This window comes from Diabrotica virgifera, chromosome 7, assembly GCF_917563875.1.
Source record: "Diabrotica virgifera virgifera chromosome 7, PGI_DIABVI_V3a".
In the NCBI taxonomy this organism is placed as follows: domain Eukaryota; kingdom Metazoa; phylum Arthropoda; class Insecta; order Coleoptera; family Chrysomelidae; genus Diabrotica; species Diabrotica virgifera.
The window spans coordinates 239,783,261-239,803,602 of record NC_065449.1 but is presented as its reverse complement, the minus strand read 5'-3'; the positions used below and the strand labels follow the sequence as shown (position 1 = coordinate 239,803,602).

General features: G+C 32.6%; 1 protein-coding gene across 1 annotated transcript in view; it reads left to right on the top strand.

Annotated features, from left to right (window-relative positions):
* Positions 1 to 20,342, top strand: part of LOC114328107 (disks large homolog 5) — a 272,549-nt gene that overhangs the window by 177,381 nt on the left and 74,826 nt on the right. Inside the window, exons 5-6 of the mRNA XM_050657116.1 lie at positions 8,463 to 8,588; positions 19,530 to 19,702. Of these exons, the coding sequence (XP_050513073.1) occupies positions 8,463 to 8,588; positions 19,530 to 19,702 (299 nt within the window). The remainder of the gene's footprint in view (positions 1 to 8,462; positions 8,589 to 19,529; positions 19,703 to 20,342) is intronic.

Sequence of the window (20,342 nt, the reverse complement as noted above, 5' to 3'; positions counted from 1 at the left end):
AACCTTTTAAACCACCTTTTTCAAATTGCGCAAGTTGTATTATTAATATTAATGTTAATAAATGAAATATAAATATTTTGACGTTTCACAATTTGACAATTCACTTTTAACTGCAGTGCCTTAAAAATTTTAAAGCACTAGTGCCTTAAAGTAGCATTTTTAACGCTCCTATGGAGTCCTAAAAATTGCATTTTTAACACGTTTGTAGAAAAATATATTTAAAAACACTAATATATTCTTTCCACACCTTTTCTGGACTGATACATACATAAATTAAAACATTTTGAAGTATAATTTTAAAAATATAATATGAAAACTATTTAAAAAGGCAGTATAACTATTAACTAACCTTTGTTGTTTCTCTTCCCACAAATTTTAAAAGGCAACAACACAACCATACATAACCAAACCGTCAACCGTCCAAACCACAGCTGCGCTACAGCTGCCATATTACATGATTTTTGACATGTCATTTGAACATCCACTCAGAACAAAGTTACAATGCGCATGCGCCCGGATCGTAGGTTTTAACATATAAAAATTCACCATCATATCGCGCGTAAAGAAGTATAACTTCAAAAAAAGGGGAAAATGTTTGTGGATATGTATGTATGTGGAAAAGTTGTACCGATCTGAATTTTTTTCTGTGTTTCAAGAGGGGTCAGGGCCCATTCAGAACCGGTGTAGTATGTGACTTTTGACCACCCATAAGCTAGCTATAGGGCTAGGTAGATACAAAATTGCATATTTTCTGGGCGTATATATCTTAGGTTCAAGAAGAGACAGGAAAACCGCAAATACACCAAATTAATAGCGTTGAGTTAAAGTTAAGCTTTCAAATGGTGCCTAAGCGGTCAAGATCATACCTGCACAATGCTCAGTACAGCCGAAAAACTAAAAAATTGAACTTCGAAAATTTTGGTTTTTCGACAATTATTCAAAATTTCAATCTACGAATTGCGCCAATAACTAAGCGTTTGTAGGAGGACTCTAGACGCGTCTAATGGTGTATACCTCATGTCTGGGAAAATTCGAATTTTTAAGTTATTGGCTTCATAAGTATGATCAAATCTATTTCTTATGGGAAAAACGGTTTTTCAAGCTCAATAATTCGTGTAATACCTTCAGTTATCACACTTGACCTTGGATGCGTCAGATACTACTTGTCAATACGTTTTAAACTCATGTCTAATGATCAAAATCGGTTAAGCTGTTCAGAAGTTGTCGAGCTTCAAAAGTATAATCCATTTAACCATTATCACCGAAAGGGTTTATGTAGTTGTAGTGGTTACGACGCAAGGTTTGATAGGGCAATCCGAGTTTATTCGCCTGCCATAATTATTAGTCTAGGCGCCAGAGGGGTCACCGTGTCATATTCAATTCTGATGGACAAACTCAACAGTTTCTTATGGATTTTTGGCTGCTGATTACGAATTTCGAGGGATGATTTCGATCCGAGTAGTCAAAAAATTGTTATAAACAATTTAATTGTTTCTAAATTGTTTATAAGGCTCTGGCTCATAAACTAAAAGAGATAAAAAATGTTTCAAATAAAATTTGTTCCTTAATAAAAAACGAAGAAAAAACCGTTTACTAAAGTTAAATCTAACAATTAGAACTCAAGATATTGTAAAATTGGTGTACAATGCAAATTGCAAATTGCAAAATAAGTATTTTTCGAAGCTTTATCGATCGCAACTCGGCTTGTACGCAAGCAAATAAGTCTTAGAAGGTGTCGTTTTAAAGCTTAATTAACAAGCTTTCAAACAAAGTTTGTTAAATTACTTGATCTTCATTTGTTTTAAAGTTATACTCGTTTGAAGTTACAATTTTCTTAAAAGTATTGTACATTCATTTGTTTATAAGGGTTTCAAGCAAATTTGAGCCATAAACATTTATACTTTAATGAACAATAATGATAGAAAAACTCAAAAGAAACAATTTGAGGTTATAAAAATGTTCATATGTTTATTTTTGGCCAAGATGTCGATATTTTAATGGCGCGCGCTATGAGGCGCAAGATCGGCTCACCGCGTAAAGGTTCACGCGCTAACTTCTCGATGCAAATTATAATTTCTATGTATACATACGTTATCTTCATTTTTCATTTTTGAAGATCCTAATAAAATTTTATCATATAATTCTTATAATTAAATCATCATACTGTACCTCGTATCAACCTTTCATTCTATTTACATTGTCTTCTATTTTTTGCACTAAATAAAAAAAAACATTGAAAACTAATATTTCAGAAGTATAACTAAAAGTAAGTTGATATTATTTATTAATACTATTTTTACAAACATTTTTTTGCATCTGCAAATCTGCATAGAGATATACAGGGAATATCAGCTTTTTTACATCTGCATAAGTTCTTAGCGAAATTTTAACAGTACATGGTGGTACAAGTCTGTTCTTGTAGGCAGTAAAACTAAAACTTTTTGAGGCTTCAGAGTCTAATTATCTATATGATATCCATATAAAGTGAATCTAGTTCTTTTGCAGCATCATCAAGGCCCGTCAATTGTGTGTATGCCGCCACATCATAAATGCTCGTTTTATATGCAATGATGATGCTGCAAAAGAACTCGATCCAATTTTATATAGATATCACATATTGGCTCATTTTCATGCGTAAAAGCCGAGTTACGATCGATAAAGCGTCGAAGAATACATACTTACCAGACTGTGAGCCAATCTTGCGCTTCATAGCGCGCCATTAAAATATCGACATCTTAGCAAAAAATAAACTTACGAACATTTTCGTAAGCTCAAATTGTTCCTTTTGGGTTCTTTTATCATTATTGTTAATTAAAGTATAAATGTTTATAGCTCAAGTTTGCTTGAAACCTTTATAAACAAATTAATGTACAATTTTTTAAAGAAAATTATAACTTCAAACGGGTATAACTTTAAAACAAATGAAGATCAAATAATTTAACAAACTTTGTTTGGAAGCCTCTTAATTAAGATTTAAAAGGACACCTTATAAGGCTCATTTGCATGCGTAGAAGCCGAGTTACGATCGGTAAAGCTTCGAAAAAAACTTATTTTGCAATTTGCAATTTGCATTGTGCACTAATTTTACAATATCTTGAGTTGTAATTGTCGGATTTAAGTTTAGTAAACGGTTGTTTCCTCGGTTTTTATTAGGGAACAAATTTTATTTGAAACATTTTTTTATCTCTTTTAGTTTATGAGCCAAAGCCTTATAAACAATTTATAAACAATTAAATTGTTTATAACAATTTTTTGACCACTCGAATCGAAATCCCCCCTCGAAATTCGTAATCAGCAGCCCAAACTCCATAAGAAACCGTTGAGTTTGTCCATCAGAATTGAAAATGACACGGTGACCTCTATTTGGCGCCTAGACTATATTAGGATGGCTGGGATATGAACTCGGATTGTCTTATCACAAGTCTGCTGTCGTAACTACTAGATCATTTGGAAGAGAACGCAACAAAGGCGACCATTTATAACGATTATCGTGTAATCGAGAAACATTACATTCAACTTCATACATTTAATTTATAAAAAACTTTGAAAAACTCCTGATCCAAGAATAAAACACCGCTAAACGCCGTAAAAATGAGTGGCGCATAGAATATTCCAGCTACAAAAGAGCTGATATGAATATTACGTGGCGCGAAAATGTATTTTCATTTTGATGGAAAATAAAATTCTAGTTTTATTTTAAAAGATTTTTCCATAATATTTGCTAAATTTGAAGTAAAAGAAGCCTCAAAATGCAAACTCTATCAAAGTTACTATTTTGTGGAGCGTTTTATTTCAAATTTAGCAAATATTATGAAAAATTCTTTCAAAATAAAACTAGAATTTTATTTTCCATCTAAATGAAAATACATTTTCGCGCAACGTAATATTCATATCAGCTCTTTTGTAGCTGGAATATTCTATCCGCCACTCATTTTTACGGCGTTTAGCGGTTTTTTATTCTTGTCTTATCTACAAGTTGTATTTTTTATGCAGCTGCCAAAATATTTACTAATTTGTAGGTCAAATCAAAGTTTGCCGAGTCAGCTGGTTTATGAATATTCTTCTCTTTGGCATTTCCCCCCTTAGGTTGATTACCAGGTTGAATACTGTTGGGAGATAGGATCTCCCTGCTGTTTGACGACACGGAGCGTTACCCTCAGGTATCTCCTTATCGGTAAGAAGGCGATGAAGGAGAAAGATTGGTGGCATATTGAAAGCGGCTCGTAAGAACCTCTGCGTTAAAACTGCATAGATGGTGACATGTTGTTGGGTTACAACTGAATACCAGCCCGGATGAGGGAACTCGCTTTAAATGCGAGTTCTCGATCATAACTATAAATTTACGGCAGCAGACATCTCGACAGTAAACTATGAAATGAACTCAAATCGGGGTTTACTCCTATTTATTCTTAGCTCAAGGAATAATGCAGCTGAATACAGTTCTAATAAAACAAAACGAAAAATAAAACGCTACAAGCGTTTATCGTCGATGTTCGCTGTGTAATATAAGAATTTTAAATCTAAAAGTACCTTTGCCAAATAATTTATATAACGATTTTTCGACGGTCTCTTATATTCTTAAATATTTGAAAATTTTATTGTATATTCTAATGTAACAGAATCCTCATTACCATTCCGCCCACGTTTTTGGATAGCTCTTTAGAAGTAAATCATCTTTCCAAATAAACTGTCTTATTTATGTCTAACGTATTTCACATTGAAGAAACGCCCTCCTTATTCTAACAATCCCAATGGATATTTTTCAAGACAATATTCGAGTGCTTAAACGTAGAATAATTGCGTGGTCTCAAAACTCGTCTCCTTCATGATAATCTACCGCACTACTAGCTTCACGAGAAAATTATGCTAACAGCTTCACCGAAACCGTGAATACATTTGCACTAATAAATATTAATGTTTTCTGAGAAAATGACACTTTTTTAATTAGATTAATATGGATGCTGTGAGGTGTTACAAAGCAAATTTGCATTTGTTTTGTAGCAAGTAATTATGACTGGATTAACCATTTTTTTAGTAAACCTTTAAAATAAAATTATTTCTTCTTTTTCTTCTTGTAGTGCCTATCCATTTCGGATGCTGGCGACCATCATGGCAATTTGTACTTTGCATACTGCTGCTCTAAAAAAACTGTGGTTGTTGTGTTGAACCATGTGCGTAGATTCTTCAGTCAGGAAATACTTCGCCTTCCTGGTCCTCGTTTTCCCTCCACTTTTCATTGCAAGATTAGTTGCAGTAGTCCATATCTTTCGCTGTTTCTCATGATGTGACTGTGGTATTCGATTTTGGCTGCTTTTATTGTGGTTAACAGCTCTTTTTCTTTTTGCATTCTCAGTAAAACACCCTCATTAGTAACTTGGTCGGTATAAGATACCTTAAGGATTCGACGATAAAGCCACATCTCAAAAGCCTCAATTTTCTTGCAGGTGGCGTCTATGAGAGTCCACGACTCAACTCCGTACAACAGTATAGGAAAGATATAACATCGCAGTAACCTGACTTTTATGGGCAATGATAAATCATGACATTTGAATAACTTAGCCATTTTTTGAAATGCAGATCTTGCTTTCTCTATCCTAATGGTCCTAGTTTTCATTGACGTTCGTACCAAGGTAGGTGTATGTTTTTACTCTTTCTATTTGTTGACCATTCACACTGATTCCTCCAAATTGCTATTCCTTCTTAGAGATCATCATACATTTTGTTTTCTTAGTGTTTAGTGAAAGTCCGTATCTCTGGCTGACTTCTGTGATTCTGTTCATTAACTCCTGAAGGGCTTCAGAACTGTCAGCGAATACCACCGTGTCGTCTGCGTATCTTATGTTATTGATACATTCTCCGTTAATTCTAATTCCGGCTTCAACATCATCCACTGCTTCTTGAAAGATTTGCTCGGAGTAGATGTTAAACAGAAGTGGTGATAATATATATCCCAGACAGACCCCACGTTTGATTTTGATATCGTCTGATTCTCCTGCCTCTGTCCGGATATTTGATGTTTGAATCCAGTGCAGATTGCTGATAATTCTTAAATCACAGGTGTTTATTCCAAAATTATTTAATTACCTTTTATTGTAAAAAAATCAGAAGCAGTTTACACATTAAGATAAAATGGCTGACAATTAACACACTATTTATAGTCCAGCAGTTGACCTTCCATGGCGAGCTTCCTCAAATTTTATTATTCTAACCTTTAAGGAGGGTCAATAGTAGTAAATTCAAAATCGCGACTGAATTCCGCCGTTGCGTTAGCTGCCAGTTTGAATTTAAAGAAGAATCGTTTTTGCTGAATATCTCCACCATTTTCAAATTTTCGATAAACCAAAATTGTTCTTCTTCTTTAAGTGCCTTGTCCTTCCAGAACATTTGCGATCAGTCACATGGTTTTTACTTTTTTCACAGCTGACCTAAATAAACTTTAGAATAGTCCATCTTTAATTCCCGCAATTTTGAACGTCGCTTCTAGTACATGCATCAGCTGTTCCATCGAGAAGCTTCTAGGATTCTAGGCTATTTCGAGTTGGAACCGTTACTTGAGGTCGGTCGAAATTAGTGATGGTACGTGATTTCTCTAATGGTGATTTATTCACGGTGAATAAAAATCACTCGTAACGACTGTTTCGCATCAACTTCGCACAGATATCAACTTCGCATTTACTGTTTAGCAAAACGTGTTTATTTATAAAATAAATTTTATGATATTCACGGCGAACGTGACGTAACATCTGGCGATTATTAAGAACCGTGAATTTTAAAGAACGATGTCGTAAATATACAGGGTGTCCCAGACTAAATTACCCACGCTATATCTCTTAAACGAATAGAGATTTTCGAATGTGACAAAAAGTGATATATTCTACTTGCAATACACTTTAATACGGCGTACAAAAAAATCATCCCCTAAATATTCATCCCTTAGTTACAACCCTTAACTTTAATTTTTTTAATAGCACCCTGCACATTTTTTTATAATTTTGGATGTAGTCTTTTATCGTCTATTCAACACATTTTTGAAAATAAAATCGGTTCGTAAATAACCAAGAAACTATCAGTTTATTTTTGTTAATTGTGTGTTCCAGACTAATTTATCCAGGCTATATTTCTTAAACGAATAGAGATTTTCGAATGGGACAAAAGCTTATATATTCCATTTGTAATACACTTTCATATGGCGTAGAAAAAAATCATCCCCTAAATATTCATCCCTAACTTAAAGGGTGTTATTTAAAAAAATAAAGTTAGGGGTTGTAACTAAGGGATGAATATTTAGGGGATAATTTTTTTCTACGCCATATTAAAGTGTATTACAAATGTAATAGATCAGTTTTTGTCCCATTCTAAAATCTCTATTCGTTTAAGAAATATAGCCTGGTCTGGGACATATAATTAACAAAACTAAACTGATATTTTCTTGGTTATTTACGAACCGATTTTATTTTCAAAAAATGTGTTGAATAGAGGATAGAAGACCTCATCCAAAACTATAAAAAAATATACAGGGTGCTATTAAAAAAAAATTAAAGTTAGGGGTTGTAACTAAGGGATGAATATTTAGGGGATGATTGTTTTCTTCGCCATATTAAAGTGTATTACAAGTAGAATAGACCACTTTTTGTCCCATTCGAAAATCTCTATTCGTTTAAGAGATATAGCGTGGGTAAATTAGTCTGGGACACCCTGTATATTTGTAATAAATATTAAGATATTCTCGGTATTTGCGGAACAGCGATTATTAACATGGCGATTTACCAAGAGTGAATTTTAGGAAATGTGAAGTAGGACGTATTTTATGTTATTGCAGACATATTGAATATTTTTCTCTTTCATAAAAATATTTTTAAAAGTATATAAAAAAATTTAGTTTTAGTTTTATTTAAAGAGAACGCGTTGCCAAGAAAGTTTTGTATTGCTTTTTAAATGGATTACTTTATTTAATTGTTGGTAAAGTAAGTTTATATTATAGATAAGTCAACCATCTAGTTGTGGTAAACATATTCAATATCGGCGATATTGAATGCAATATTTTTATAGTATGACCTAATACAGAGTAATCGCAACCGTGTTTAGTTTAAAATTATTGTGACTATCTGTTACTGTAAATAAAAGAACGACTATTGCGGTCACTGTTTAAAATCACCGTTATTTAAAAATCACGGTCACAGATCACGGTGAATGGGGCAATTTAAAAATCACCACATTCACCATCACTAGTCGAAATTATCTCTTTTTTTGTTTTCTGTTATTTAAATATCATAATAGTTTAAGGGCTAATGATACACTGTATGTATTTAAGAAACTTATACTTCAGAAAAACTTGTTAATGTCCCAAGGAAAATTCAACAAATAAAAAATGAAACTTTTCCAGAGCGTTAATCACATATGACATTTAAGAAGGCTCTACAAGAAAAGACCGTTGGTGTTAACAAAAACTTACTTTTTTGCAGGTTGACCTTTGCATAGAGCCTGGCCAAAGCTTGGGTTTAATGATTCGAGGGGGCGTCGAATACAATTTGGGAATCTTCATCACGGGCGTTGACAAGGATTCGGTGGCGGACAGGGCTGGATTAATGGTAAGACGATATATATTATGATGCAACACATAAAAACGCAGAATAAATTAGTGTTCATTTTGAAATTCGTTAATAATATTTTGCTTAGCTACAAAGAATACAATCACTTATTATACAGGGTGTTTCATTAATAATTAAAAATATTTTAACTGTAGCTTCCTGGGATCAAAATATTAAGGATTAACTCAAATTGCTTAGTCCGAAAATGCTTCCTAAAAGATCTACAGCTCTTTAAAATGGCGTCTTGTAATTAGATTTTTTTAATACCTCCAGAACGCTTCTATTTAGAAAAACGAAAACTGGTACACCTATTTATCTTCCAGAGATAAATCGATTCCATCAATTACGAATTTCTAGTACCGGTCATAGGCGTCCGTTTTGGGTAGGGCAACGGATATTTTATCGCATAACTTTTTTGTGTTTGATTTTTAAGCATTTTCACACTGGATTTTTAAATTCTGAGGTATTCTAGTACCAAAAGATAGTTTGCGTCAAGTCGGTAAAATACACCATTTTCTAGAAAAATCAATTTGAAAATTTTTCGTTCTTGAATTTGAAAAAAAAAATTTCTAAAAAACAATATATTTTAGAAAAACGAAAAATGGTACTTACCGTTTAGGTATTTATCTTCCAGAGATAAATCGATTTCATCAATGGCGAATTTCTAGTACCTGTCATGCGTCCGTCTTGGGTAGATCAACGGTTATTTTATCGCATTCTAGTACTAAAAGTTACTCTTGCTTTAAGTCGGTAAAATATACAGTTTTTTTTTTTAAATGTTTTTCATTTTTTTTTTCAAATTCAGAAAACGGAAAATGTTTATATTGATTTTTCTAGAAAAGGGTGTATCCTACCGACTTAAAGCAATTGTATCTTTTAGTACTAGAGTACCTCACAATTTAATAATCCAGGTCAAGAACGCTTAAAAGTTAAAGACAAAAAAGTTATGCGATAAAATACCCGTTGCCCTACCCAAAAGGGACGCCTCTGACCGGTATTAAAAATTCGCGATTTATGGAATAAATTTATCCCTGGAAAATAAATTGGCGTATCAGTTTTCGTTTTTCTAAATAGAAGCGTTCTGGAGGTATTAGGAAAAAACTAAATACAAGACGCCATTTTCAAAGAGCTCTAGCTCCATTATAAAGCATCTTCGGACTAGGTGATTTGGGTTAAAACTTAAAATTTTAAGCCTATGAATCTACAGTTAAAATATTTGCAATTATTAATGACACCCTGTATATTTTTTACTATAGTTTCTTGGACTTACAAAATTGGTTCATACAAAAAATTGTCTATGATATTTTGGCCTTTTTGTTGGCTTTTTTTAATGTTTCGGCAGAATATCCATGCCTTTTTCAAGTAATATTATTGACTAAAAAATATTTTATCAAAAAATGTAATAAAATTTAAAAAGAAATTTTGACTTCCCACTATGCAAAAGTTGATTGCGAACAGCTTACACAATTAAAACAAAAACATAACAGACCCACTAAATCATTATATTTACGATATATTTCAAAAGTGTACTATTTGTTGAAGTTTGGTTTATCATTTAAACAATCAATTGTTTCCCCATCATAAGAGTTCTGATATTATTTTTTTTATGTATTTTAAATTAAATTTAAGTATATTTTGTTTAAATTATTTACATCTTTTTTATCATTTATTGCATGATAATTTTTTAAATTTCTATTAACTCCAGGAGCTCTCTCCTTTTTCTGTTGTGTGCACCTTGTAGGCTTTTAGTCTTTTTTTAAATCAAATTTAGATTTAATTTCGCTTACATGTTTTGTGAGAGCTCTTTATCTTTGTTATTTTGTCATATTTGCGACAGCGTATTCTTGAGTTAAATAGCTGACTAGTTTGTCCAATATATTCACCTTCTGATCGCAATTTGAGCAGGGACTTTCATATACAACATGTGATTTTTTTAATTGAGGGATTTTTGTTTTTATTTTTGTAACATTACATACTTTTCAAAAGCTTGTACGCTTTATGATCAACTGTAATATTACATATGTTTGGGAGGAAGATTTGCAAGTTGTTTTTATAACCCTTTGATATTTTATAGGGAATACACATATAATTTTTCTTTATCTTGTTATTTTTGTTGTTATTCTTGTTTTTGTAAAATGTAATAGCGACTTGAAAGTAGTTTTGATGAGATGATGTGGGTATGAAGTGTTAGTTCTGTTTTTGCCCATTTTTTATGGCCTGACGTCTATTAATAGGGTTGGAGAATCTGATAGCTGTATCGACGAGGCCGATAACTACTGATTTCTTTTGGGACAAGGGATGATGGGACTTGAAATTCAGATATCTCGACGACCAGACTTTTTAGTATACCATGAAGTAGTTTTAGTACTCTTTCTCTGTGTAAAAAAAGATCCAGAAAATTGATAAGACGATTTTTTTCAACTTCTAATGGGAACTTTGTCAGAACAAATCCATCTGTTTGTTGGAAGATTTTGTTTTTATATAGAAAATATGTTGACTTTATCGTTATTTCAGCTGCTAATAGAAATTCTTCTAGAGGGATGTCTGATTTCATTTCTCGTTGTTTTAATAATGTCTATCTTTCGCTAAAGCTATTGGAATATTGGTGTATAAAGATCGAGAGAATGTAGAATGAAGTATATGTAGTAGGTATGTATGTTGTATATGAAATTCCCAGCTCAAATTGTGATGAAGTAAGTGTCTTTTTAAATTGTATTCTATTTTTTGATAAGGTATTTTTTAGTAAATAATACTTCTTAAAAATGGCATGGATATCTCTGGAAGAACATAGAATAAAAAATAAAAGCATCGTACGCCCCTGGTTTGAATTTCAAAAATATTAGCGATAAAGCTTTCATTATTATTTCCATAGGATTAGTATACATTTAAAATTTTCTGTTTATTGTTATTATATATACATATCATAATTTTAGTTATTATGGCTTGTTTATGAAATGGCCATTGTGCTATCGATTTTGCTGCTGGCCCACAGCCAATTCCGTTGTTGGATTGTCCGATAAAAAGTGCATATTTTGGATTATCTATGAAATCGAAATGTCAAAGAGGTGCTAAATCAGATTTAGTAGAGGATAAAAAAGGCAAATTGCAAGAGTTCATAAAAATGAGAGCACGTATATAAGTTTTTCGGACTTCATACTAAACTAGTGAACTATAATAAATAAGTTTTTTAAATAAAATAAATTTATATCATATCTAGACATGCAACAAATATACTATAGTAAGAAAATTGAAAGATTACCCATGAGCGATCATATTAAATACATGTTTTCTATGTTCCATAAAATAATGAACTAGTACCAGTACTATAAGAACAGCTTATACCGGATGGTGAATAGTAAAACGGGCTATAATAAACTCAATATAAAATTCTAAACTGTCACCCCATCTTGGGGGTGGCAATTTTTTATTATATTTTGACCGCAAAAGTTGATAAAAACGTTCATTCTAAGCAAAAAATGTTCTATATATGTTTTTGATAAAATTAATAGTTTTCGATTTATTCGCTATCGAAAGTGTTAGATTTATATCGAAAAAATCAATGTTTTTCAATATATGTACTCATTTATGATTCACTCAATTTTTGCCGTAGAAAAAATATTTTCAAACCAAATTCTTTAGAATTAAATAACCTACAATTTCATATTTAAACATTTTTTTGTATCTCTGATGCTAATCTTTCTATTCTGAAGCAAATGGCATTTTTTAACACACTACAAAAATTCCTTATTCGCTTTTAACTCCAGTTTTTTTTAAATAATCATACTAAGCCAGTCAAACTTATATAATCTATTAATAATACATAAATAAAGAAAAATGAATAAGGCCAATGACTAATTTTAATTATGATGGTGATTAGGGGGTTGTATTCGCTCACTTTTTCGCTGAAAAAAAATAGGGACTATATAGATTATTCTTTTCATTATAAGTCACTTAATTTTTGAGCTAGATACTTTTTTATTCCTGGAGATAGATATCTTTAAATACGTTAAATTAGTTTAAACTAGTTATCCTCGAAAAATGCATAGTTTTCCCGTCTTTTGACTTTGAAACTACAATATTTAGCAGTTGACGAAGAAAAGCTAACATATAGTGCGTCCGCTATAACTTTTCCCATGCGGTACGATTCATTTTCAATCAAATTAAGTCGAAACATAAATTGAAACGAACGTCGATGTGCATATACATTTTGTATACTGTATACTTATATACTACACACATCGGCGTACGTTTCACTCTCTGTTTTGACTTAATTTGATTGAAAATGAATCGTACCGCATGGGAAAAGTTATAGCGGACGGACTATAATAAAGTATAGCTCGATTACTATTGGTCTTAAAGAAAATTAAAAAAAAAACGGTTCTGTTTATATTTTCAAAAGGTAATTTTTTGTTAAGTAAAGTTGCTTTGATAAAACGAAAACATTTTGAGTTATTAGCAGAAAACTTATTTTTTCGATATAAAACTAACACTTTCGATAGCGAATAAATCGAAAACTATTAATTTTATCAAAAAAATGTATAGAGTGTTTTTTGCTTAGAACGAATGTGTTTACTAACTTTTGCGGTCAAACTATAATAAAAAATTTACAGCCCCGAAATGGGGGTGGAACCACCCCCATGGTAAAAGCGCCTTTCAGCATCATATAAATTTTGATCCTTGGACTATCCACTACTTACTCTCAAATTTTCAAGCAAATCGATCCATTCTGTAAAATTGCGAGGTTTTGTACTATTTTAAGCTTCATTACTTGGGCTATTATATTTCGGTACCTCTTATTGTTCCTTCTATAGCGACATTAAAACTAATAATATGAAGGTGGACGACACAAAAAAAGAAATTGGACTTCAAAAATATCAAAATATTGACCAGAAATTCGGAAAAATGAAAAGCCTTTCATTTCATGTTATTTTATGGTACGTTCCATTCGCATTCACATCTTATATTATCGTAAAGTAAAATGAAGGCACTATGATAACATTATATTATGAATTTAGGAAAATGGTAGTGAGAACTAAATAAAATTTCAAGATATGATAAAACAAAAATCATAGAAAAGATAAGACATACGGTATATAAAACAAGATACAGCTGAAGTGATATAAAACCAAAACAAAGACGACAACAAAGAAGGATGCCAAAAAATATGAAAGTCAAATATAAAACAGTAGGAAAGAAATAAAAATATGGAACAAAGAATAGTATGGCGAATACACAGAAAAGATCAGGCATAATGAGATAGGAAGATCAGGCATCTGACCCGACACCAGAAAAGATAAAATGGATTTAGGGAAATAAAAATTGGATGTAGGTACATTGCACACGCCACTGATAGTAATATATGAAATCCACCAAATTCGGTTTCACAATTTCGATCAGTTTTTTTGCGAATTTTCCAGTTCCATATGTAATCTGTGCTGACCAATACAGAACTGTTTAATTTTTTCTATGAAATATGGAATCGAATCGCTAACAGAACGAATAGTAATATGTCCTACACCTGCTTTTTGCGCCATAATTCACATAAAAAAGGCAAAGAGTATTTTAAAGTAAAAAGTAGAAATATAGGCGACAATACTCGTTTTTTTCGTCAACTTTTTTTTAGAAGGAACTTGTTAATAGTTATTTATGATATAAGTGTTAAAAGTACACGTTTAAGGCACGCATGTGAAAGTTTGCAAAATGAGCGAAAGGGAGTTCTGCAATTCACATGAGTGCCTTTTGGTAGGGGAGCAAAGTATGCTAAATGTGCAGTCACTCGAGCGCTTTGGGGACCTATTGGGTTGTGAAGAGTAGGTCCTAAAACCAAAAAAAGTTAAGTAAAGTTTTTCATTTTAGTGGGCGCTTGCCATTTTTTAATTTAATTTTCCATTTCCGACAATGGTTTTTTCCGATTATAACGCCATCTATCCATAATTCGAAAAAATGTTTCGAATAAAAGTTACTTATTTTTACGTAAGGAATCCAAATCTACAATAAAAAAATGAGGGCTCCTATTTAAGATTTTAAAATAACCCCCCACTCCACCCCCGTGGGGGGTTGTGTTTGGTGCCATTCGATAGATTTTTCGAAAATATTGAATAAGTGTATTTTACAGTTTTTCGATCTGATGTTCATTTCGCGAAATATCGCGGGATTCGTATTTAAAATATTAAATTTACCCCCCACCCCTCTCCGTGGGAAGTCGTGTTTGATATCATTCGATAGATTTTTAAAAAATATTGAACACATATTTTTTAGTTTTTCGATCTGTCATTCATTTCGCGAAATATTCGCTTTTTTCTTGTGAAATTTTGGGACTCAACCATTTCCTTACGCCCGGCTCAAATCGTCAGATTTTTTAAATATACACTCTTTTGCATGTACTTAACTTACCTTATCTTAATCTGACAATTTCGAGTTTTTTTAAGGATAGATTTTTTTTCGGGCCCCCCTTAACGAACTCCCCTGTGTTAGCCAATATATGGTAGAGGTACATCTGCAGGGTACCAGGTTTCTCCCCATATGATAATCTAACGCGCTCGAGTAACTGCAAAAATCCCCGCTTGGGCTCCCCTACCATTAAAAATATACTTTTTAACACGCATATCATACAATATTTTTTCTACAAACGTAATTACAGGACAATATCTACAAAAACTTTTACTTGAACTTGACTGACATTCCAATTTTATATTTTTTTGACATTACATAAAAATTGCAAATACGGTCAATACGAACTAGTACGTTCTTTAACGGTAAAATATTGCAAAACCTCTAAATTTTAAAGAACCGCTTGGATTGACATGAAATTTGGCATACACATAGATAACAAGTCAAAGAAAAAAAGTGATATTGTGCCGATATGTGCTTTTTCCCCGGTGGTGGTTTTCACCCCCTCTTGGGGGTGAAAAAGCATTTGTCCAAAGTAAGTCCGGAAATTGATAAACTTACTAATTTTAAGTAACTTTTGCTCATTAGAGTTTTTTCACTAAGGCAATACTTTTCGAGTTATTTGCCAGTGAATATGTTCATTTTTTTCAACAAAATAACCACGCTTTTAGACGGTTTTTTGCAAATAACTCAAATAGTAAGTATTTTGTCGAAAAAACATTCGTAGCAAAAATATAGCCTGTAAAAAATTTTAAAAAATGATGTATATATCACGTTTCTATGCCTAGTAGAATACTTTAACGTGAAATAACCAAAAATGAAGCACATTTCGGGGAAAACTCATTATAACTTATTTAAAGTGTTTAAAAAAAGCTTTATTTTTGTTTTAAAAAAATTTCTAGCATCAAAAGTAAACAAGTTACACTCAAAATAAAGTTAGTCCCTTTTTTTTTGGTAAAAAAATCGGGAAAATCACCCCCTAATTAGTATCTCAAATGAACTTAATCGCTACGACTTCACAAATTTCTTGACTCGTGTATGTATTGTTTATATGATCTGTAAGTTTCATCGGTTTAAAGTCCTTATTTTTGAAAAAGCTGTAGTTAAAAGGGGTTGAACGAGTCACTGATCACAAATGTATGCAAATTTAGAAACAGCAAATCTTAATAAATTTTTGTCTAACAGAAAAACAAAAAATTACATGATATTCAGAAAAGCAATGCTGACTTATTTGTTTTTCGAGATTTTTGGTATCTCTCACAATTTTTAAGTTATTTCGAAAAAAAAAAACATATTTTTCAAAATTAAAATTTTTAAAAATTTTACTTTAAAACCAAATTTTTTTCAAAATAAGCAGTTTGAATCGATGAAACTTACAGATCATATAAACACAACATAAGTAAAATAATTTGTGGAGCGGTAACGATTAATTTCATTTAAGTTGCTAATTAGGGGGTGGTCTTCCCGATTTTTTTTGCAAAAACAAAATGGACCAACTTTATTTTGAGCGTAACTTGCTTAAATTTAATGCTAGAAACTTTTTATAAAAACAGAAATAAAGCTTTTTTTAAACACTTTAAAAAAGTTAAAATGGGTTTTCCCCAAAAAGTGCTTAATATTTTGGATATTTCACTTCGAAGTATTCTATTTGAAATTTGGTGAATATGAATATATTCTTCATTGCCTATAACTCTGGTTTTACGAGATCCACAGACCTAACGCGTACACCATTTTTTTTAACTTTTTTACAGGCTATATTTTTGCTAAGAACGTTTTTTTTTGACAAAATACTTACTTTTTGAGTTATTTGCGAAAAACCGTCTAAAAATGTAGTTATTTTGTTGAAAAATGAGCTCGCAAATAACACGAAAAGTGTTGATTTGGCGAAAAAGCTCTATATAACAAAAGTTACTTAAAATTAGTCAGTTTATCCATTTCCGGACTTATTTTGGACTTATATTTTTTCACCTGCAAGAGGGGTTGAAAGTCACCCAAAGGGCAAAAGCACACATCGGCACAATATCACTTTTTTTCTTTAACATGTAAGCTATGCGTGTGCCAAATTTCATGTCAATCCAAGCGGTTCCTTAAAATTTAGAGCAAAAACCGTGAAAGCATGGACTAAACTGCAGTGCATTAAAAATTTTTTAAAGCACTAGTGCCTTAAAGTAGCATTTTTAACGCTCGTATGGAGTGCTAAAAATTGCATTTTTAACACGGTTGTAGAAAAATATTATTCAATTTATGCTTTCTTAGGTTCTAATTGTTGTAGTAATTTTTGTCCTTGCTTTCATTTGCTCTAAAGGTCCATAAAAATCTAATTATTCTTCTTGGTGTGCTTTTGAGATCTTCTTTGTTTTTAAGCGTTGGGTATCATCGTACAAACCATCTGATGAAGTATCTCTTGGTCAGCAGATATATGAAACAATTCCTCGACCGTTCGACCTGTCCATAGTGTCCATTGGCTAATGTTACGCAATCAGGACAGTTGTTTTCTTCCGACCCAGCATTTTTCTTCGATTTTAATCTGAATTATCAACCGGAGTAAGCGATAATTAGGTCCTCTCATTATGACCGAAGTATTGAACTTTTTCATTTTGATGATATTGATCAGTTCTCGCTCTTTGTGCATGGTCTCTAGCGCATGCTCGTGAGATATGTGTACAATCCATGGGATGAGCATGCGACGGCGACGGTAGCACCACAACTTGAATGTTTCTAATTTATTAAGATTTGTTTATCTTTGTTGTCCAGGTTTCACATCCATAAAACAAAGCGGACCAGACCTAACACTTCAATACACTTAGGCTAAAAACATGCCGAAAATACATGGATGAGCGCGGTGTAGGTCGCAATCGTGGTCGAGGTTTACATCGATGACGGGCAGAACCTACCGAAGATACTTTCCGTATCCTGTTTTGGCATCGACATCGCTGTAAATAGCGATGCAAGGACGCGAGAGTGAACGGGTGACACATCCTTGGTATGTGCGATCTCATAAGAAAATGAAGGTTTGTTTTGATATCGATGTAGCGACCGCGACCGCGATCTATACCACGCTCATCCAAGTATCTTCGGCATGTTCTTACCCTTAGACGTGTGGCCAATGACAAACTTCTACTGCACAATATTAATAAAGATTTTTCGTGCAAGTTCTATTCTGGTCGAAATTTTCTTGTCACATTTAACCCTGTAGTCAATTCAGCTACCCAGAGATTTGAAGTGTTTCACCCATTCCAGGATTTTGTTATCTAATTTTAGTACCGAATCTTCGATATTAATTTTTCCCAACACCATCTATTTTGTTTTCTTTGCGTTGATTGTTAAGCCCTTTTCAATACAATCTTTGCTTACAACGTTCTAGACTCTCTGCCATTATAGCGATGTCGACCACTGATTTTAACACGTTCGCTACGACTATATAACGCTATCTCAAAAACTGGTTCAGTGTAGGCATCACATACGGTGACATAATACATCCCTATATCCCTGTCTGACACCACGCTGTACAGGATTTATATTAGCATCCAAAAAATAAGAGTAATCAATATCGATTTAATTTTTAAAGTCTTAAACAAGTATTATTTACATGTATTGTTTACATTACGTAAATTGGTGACGTTGGTTTTGCAATGTTTTGAAAACACCGAAGTCAGCAATAATGTTACTATTAGTATTTTCACGGTCACATTCAGTTGTATTCAATAATAACAAAAAAAATACTATTTATTTATAGATACGGAGAAAGTAAAGAAGAGATTATTCATTATTCAGACATCGACGTGGTTAGATCAGAGACGTTGTCTACCAACTAGTTACTGTCGTATTTAGTGTTCTAAATAAATATATTCTGCTAAATAGTGTTTTAACAAATCAACCCCATCATCGGGGGTAACAACCCCCAGGACCAAGATATTGTGTAATATAAACTTTAGCTCTCTTGATCCACCTTATTACAAGAGGTATGATTGTAGTAAATATTTTTGAGCAGTGTCAGCTAATGTCAGAGGTGTTCAGACAAACTAAGTATAAGCATTGAAATAGTAATGTATGTGAAACTTTATCAAAAGCTTTTTCGAAATCTACAAAACATACCTAAATATTTTTCCTGGCCGATTATATTATCTCTAAAATCTTCGAGTAACATAAGTTTATTCTAGTTTCTTCGTTCGTTGCAATGCGTGACTGGACGCCGAGGAATATTCTGGTTCAGTCACAGAGAAAGCTGCGTATGCACCTGCTGACGAGACACTAGGTTTGTTCCAGCAAACAGTCAAACTAGTCAGAAACCGTCAGCAAACAGTTGGTCAGTGAGACAACATAACACAGTCACCAGTGCTATCCCCTCTACTCGCGCTGGTCGACTATTCGCTGATGGTTTCAAACCGTTTGAAACTGATGCTAGAACAAACCTAATAAGTCTCGAAACCGGTAGGGGTGCTTGCCGCACTCTCTGATTGAAATAAAATACAATACCGCTGTAGTTTCGTATTGCAACGAAATTGAAAATGCTTATTCATTTTTATTCTAAATGCTTTGTTTCGATTACAGGTTGGCGATCAGATTCTGGAGGTGAACGGCCAGTCATTTATGGATGTGACCCACGATGAGGCCGTAGCTCAACTAAAATACCACAAGCGTATGTCCTTAGTGGTGAGGGACGTCGGGAAGGTCCCACATTCTTGCACTGCCTATGATAGAGACTGGGACCTTTGTAGTCCAGGGTAAGTTACTATTTTTATATTCAATACTAAAGTTAAACTAATAGTAATATATAACTTTAAAATTAAAACGACTATGTAGAGCAGAAAAATTAAAATAAAACATAAAACCATTTGGTACAAATAATCTATTTGTTTGTTTAGGTTCAGAATTTAAAATCCTCCTAGCTATTTGTTATTATGAATATATTATACAACCGCGCTACAGGCCTTGTAGGCCCCCGACTTTCAAGACCTTGATAATTCCCTTCCATTCTTTTCGGTCCATTGCTTTACTGTTTCAAATCATTTCTTCTTTGGGCATCCTCTTCTTTTCCCCATTTCACCATACACCTGTATTCGTTTAATTAAAAAGCCATCTTTTACCGTAATTATTGGTTTCTCATACATCCTCATTATTTCTTCATTTATTCGTCTTTTTCAAATAAGCCCATCAGAATCAAAACCTGCTAAATGCTAAATTTTTTGTTTTCCCTTTTTTTTACATAATTTCTGTTTCATAGTTTATCTGTTAATCTACAGGCATAAGTTTTCGGCTCAAAACCTTCTAAATCCTCTTCAAAATACTACTGAAATGTTAACATAGAATCAAACCCTGCTATGTCCATAGTTTATGAACAATAAAATACTCTATTTTAATAAA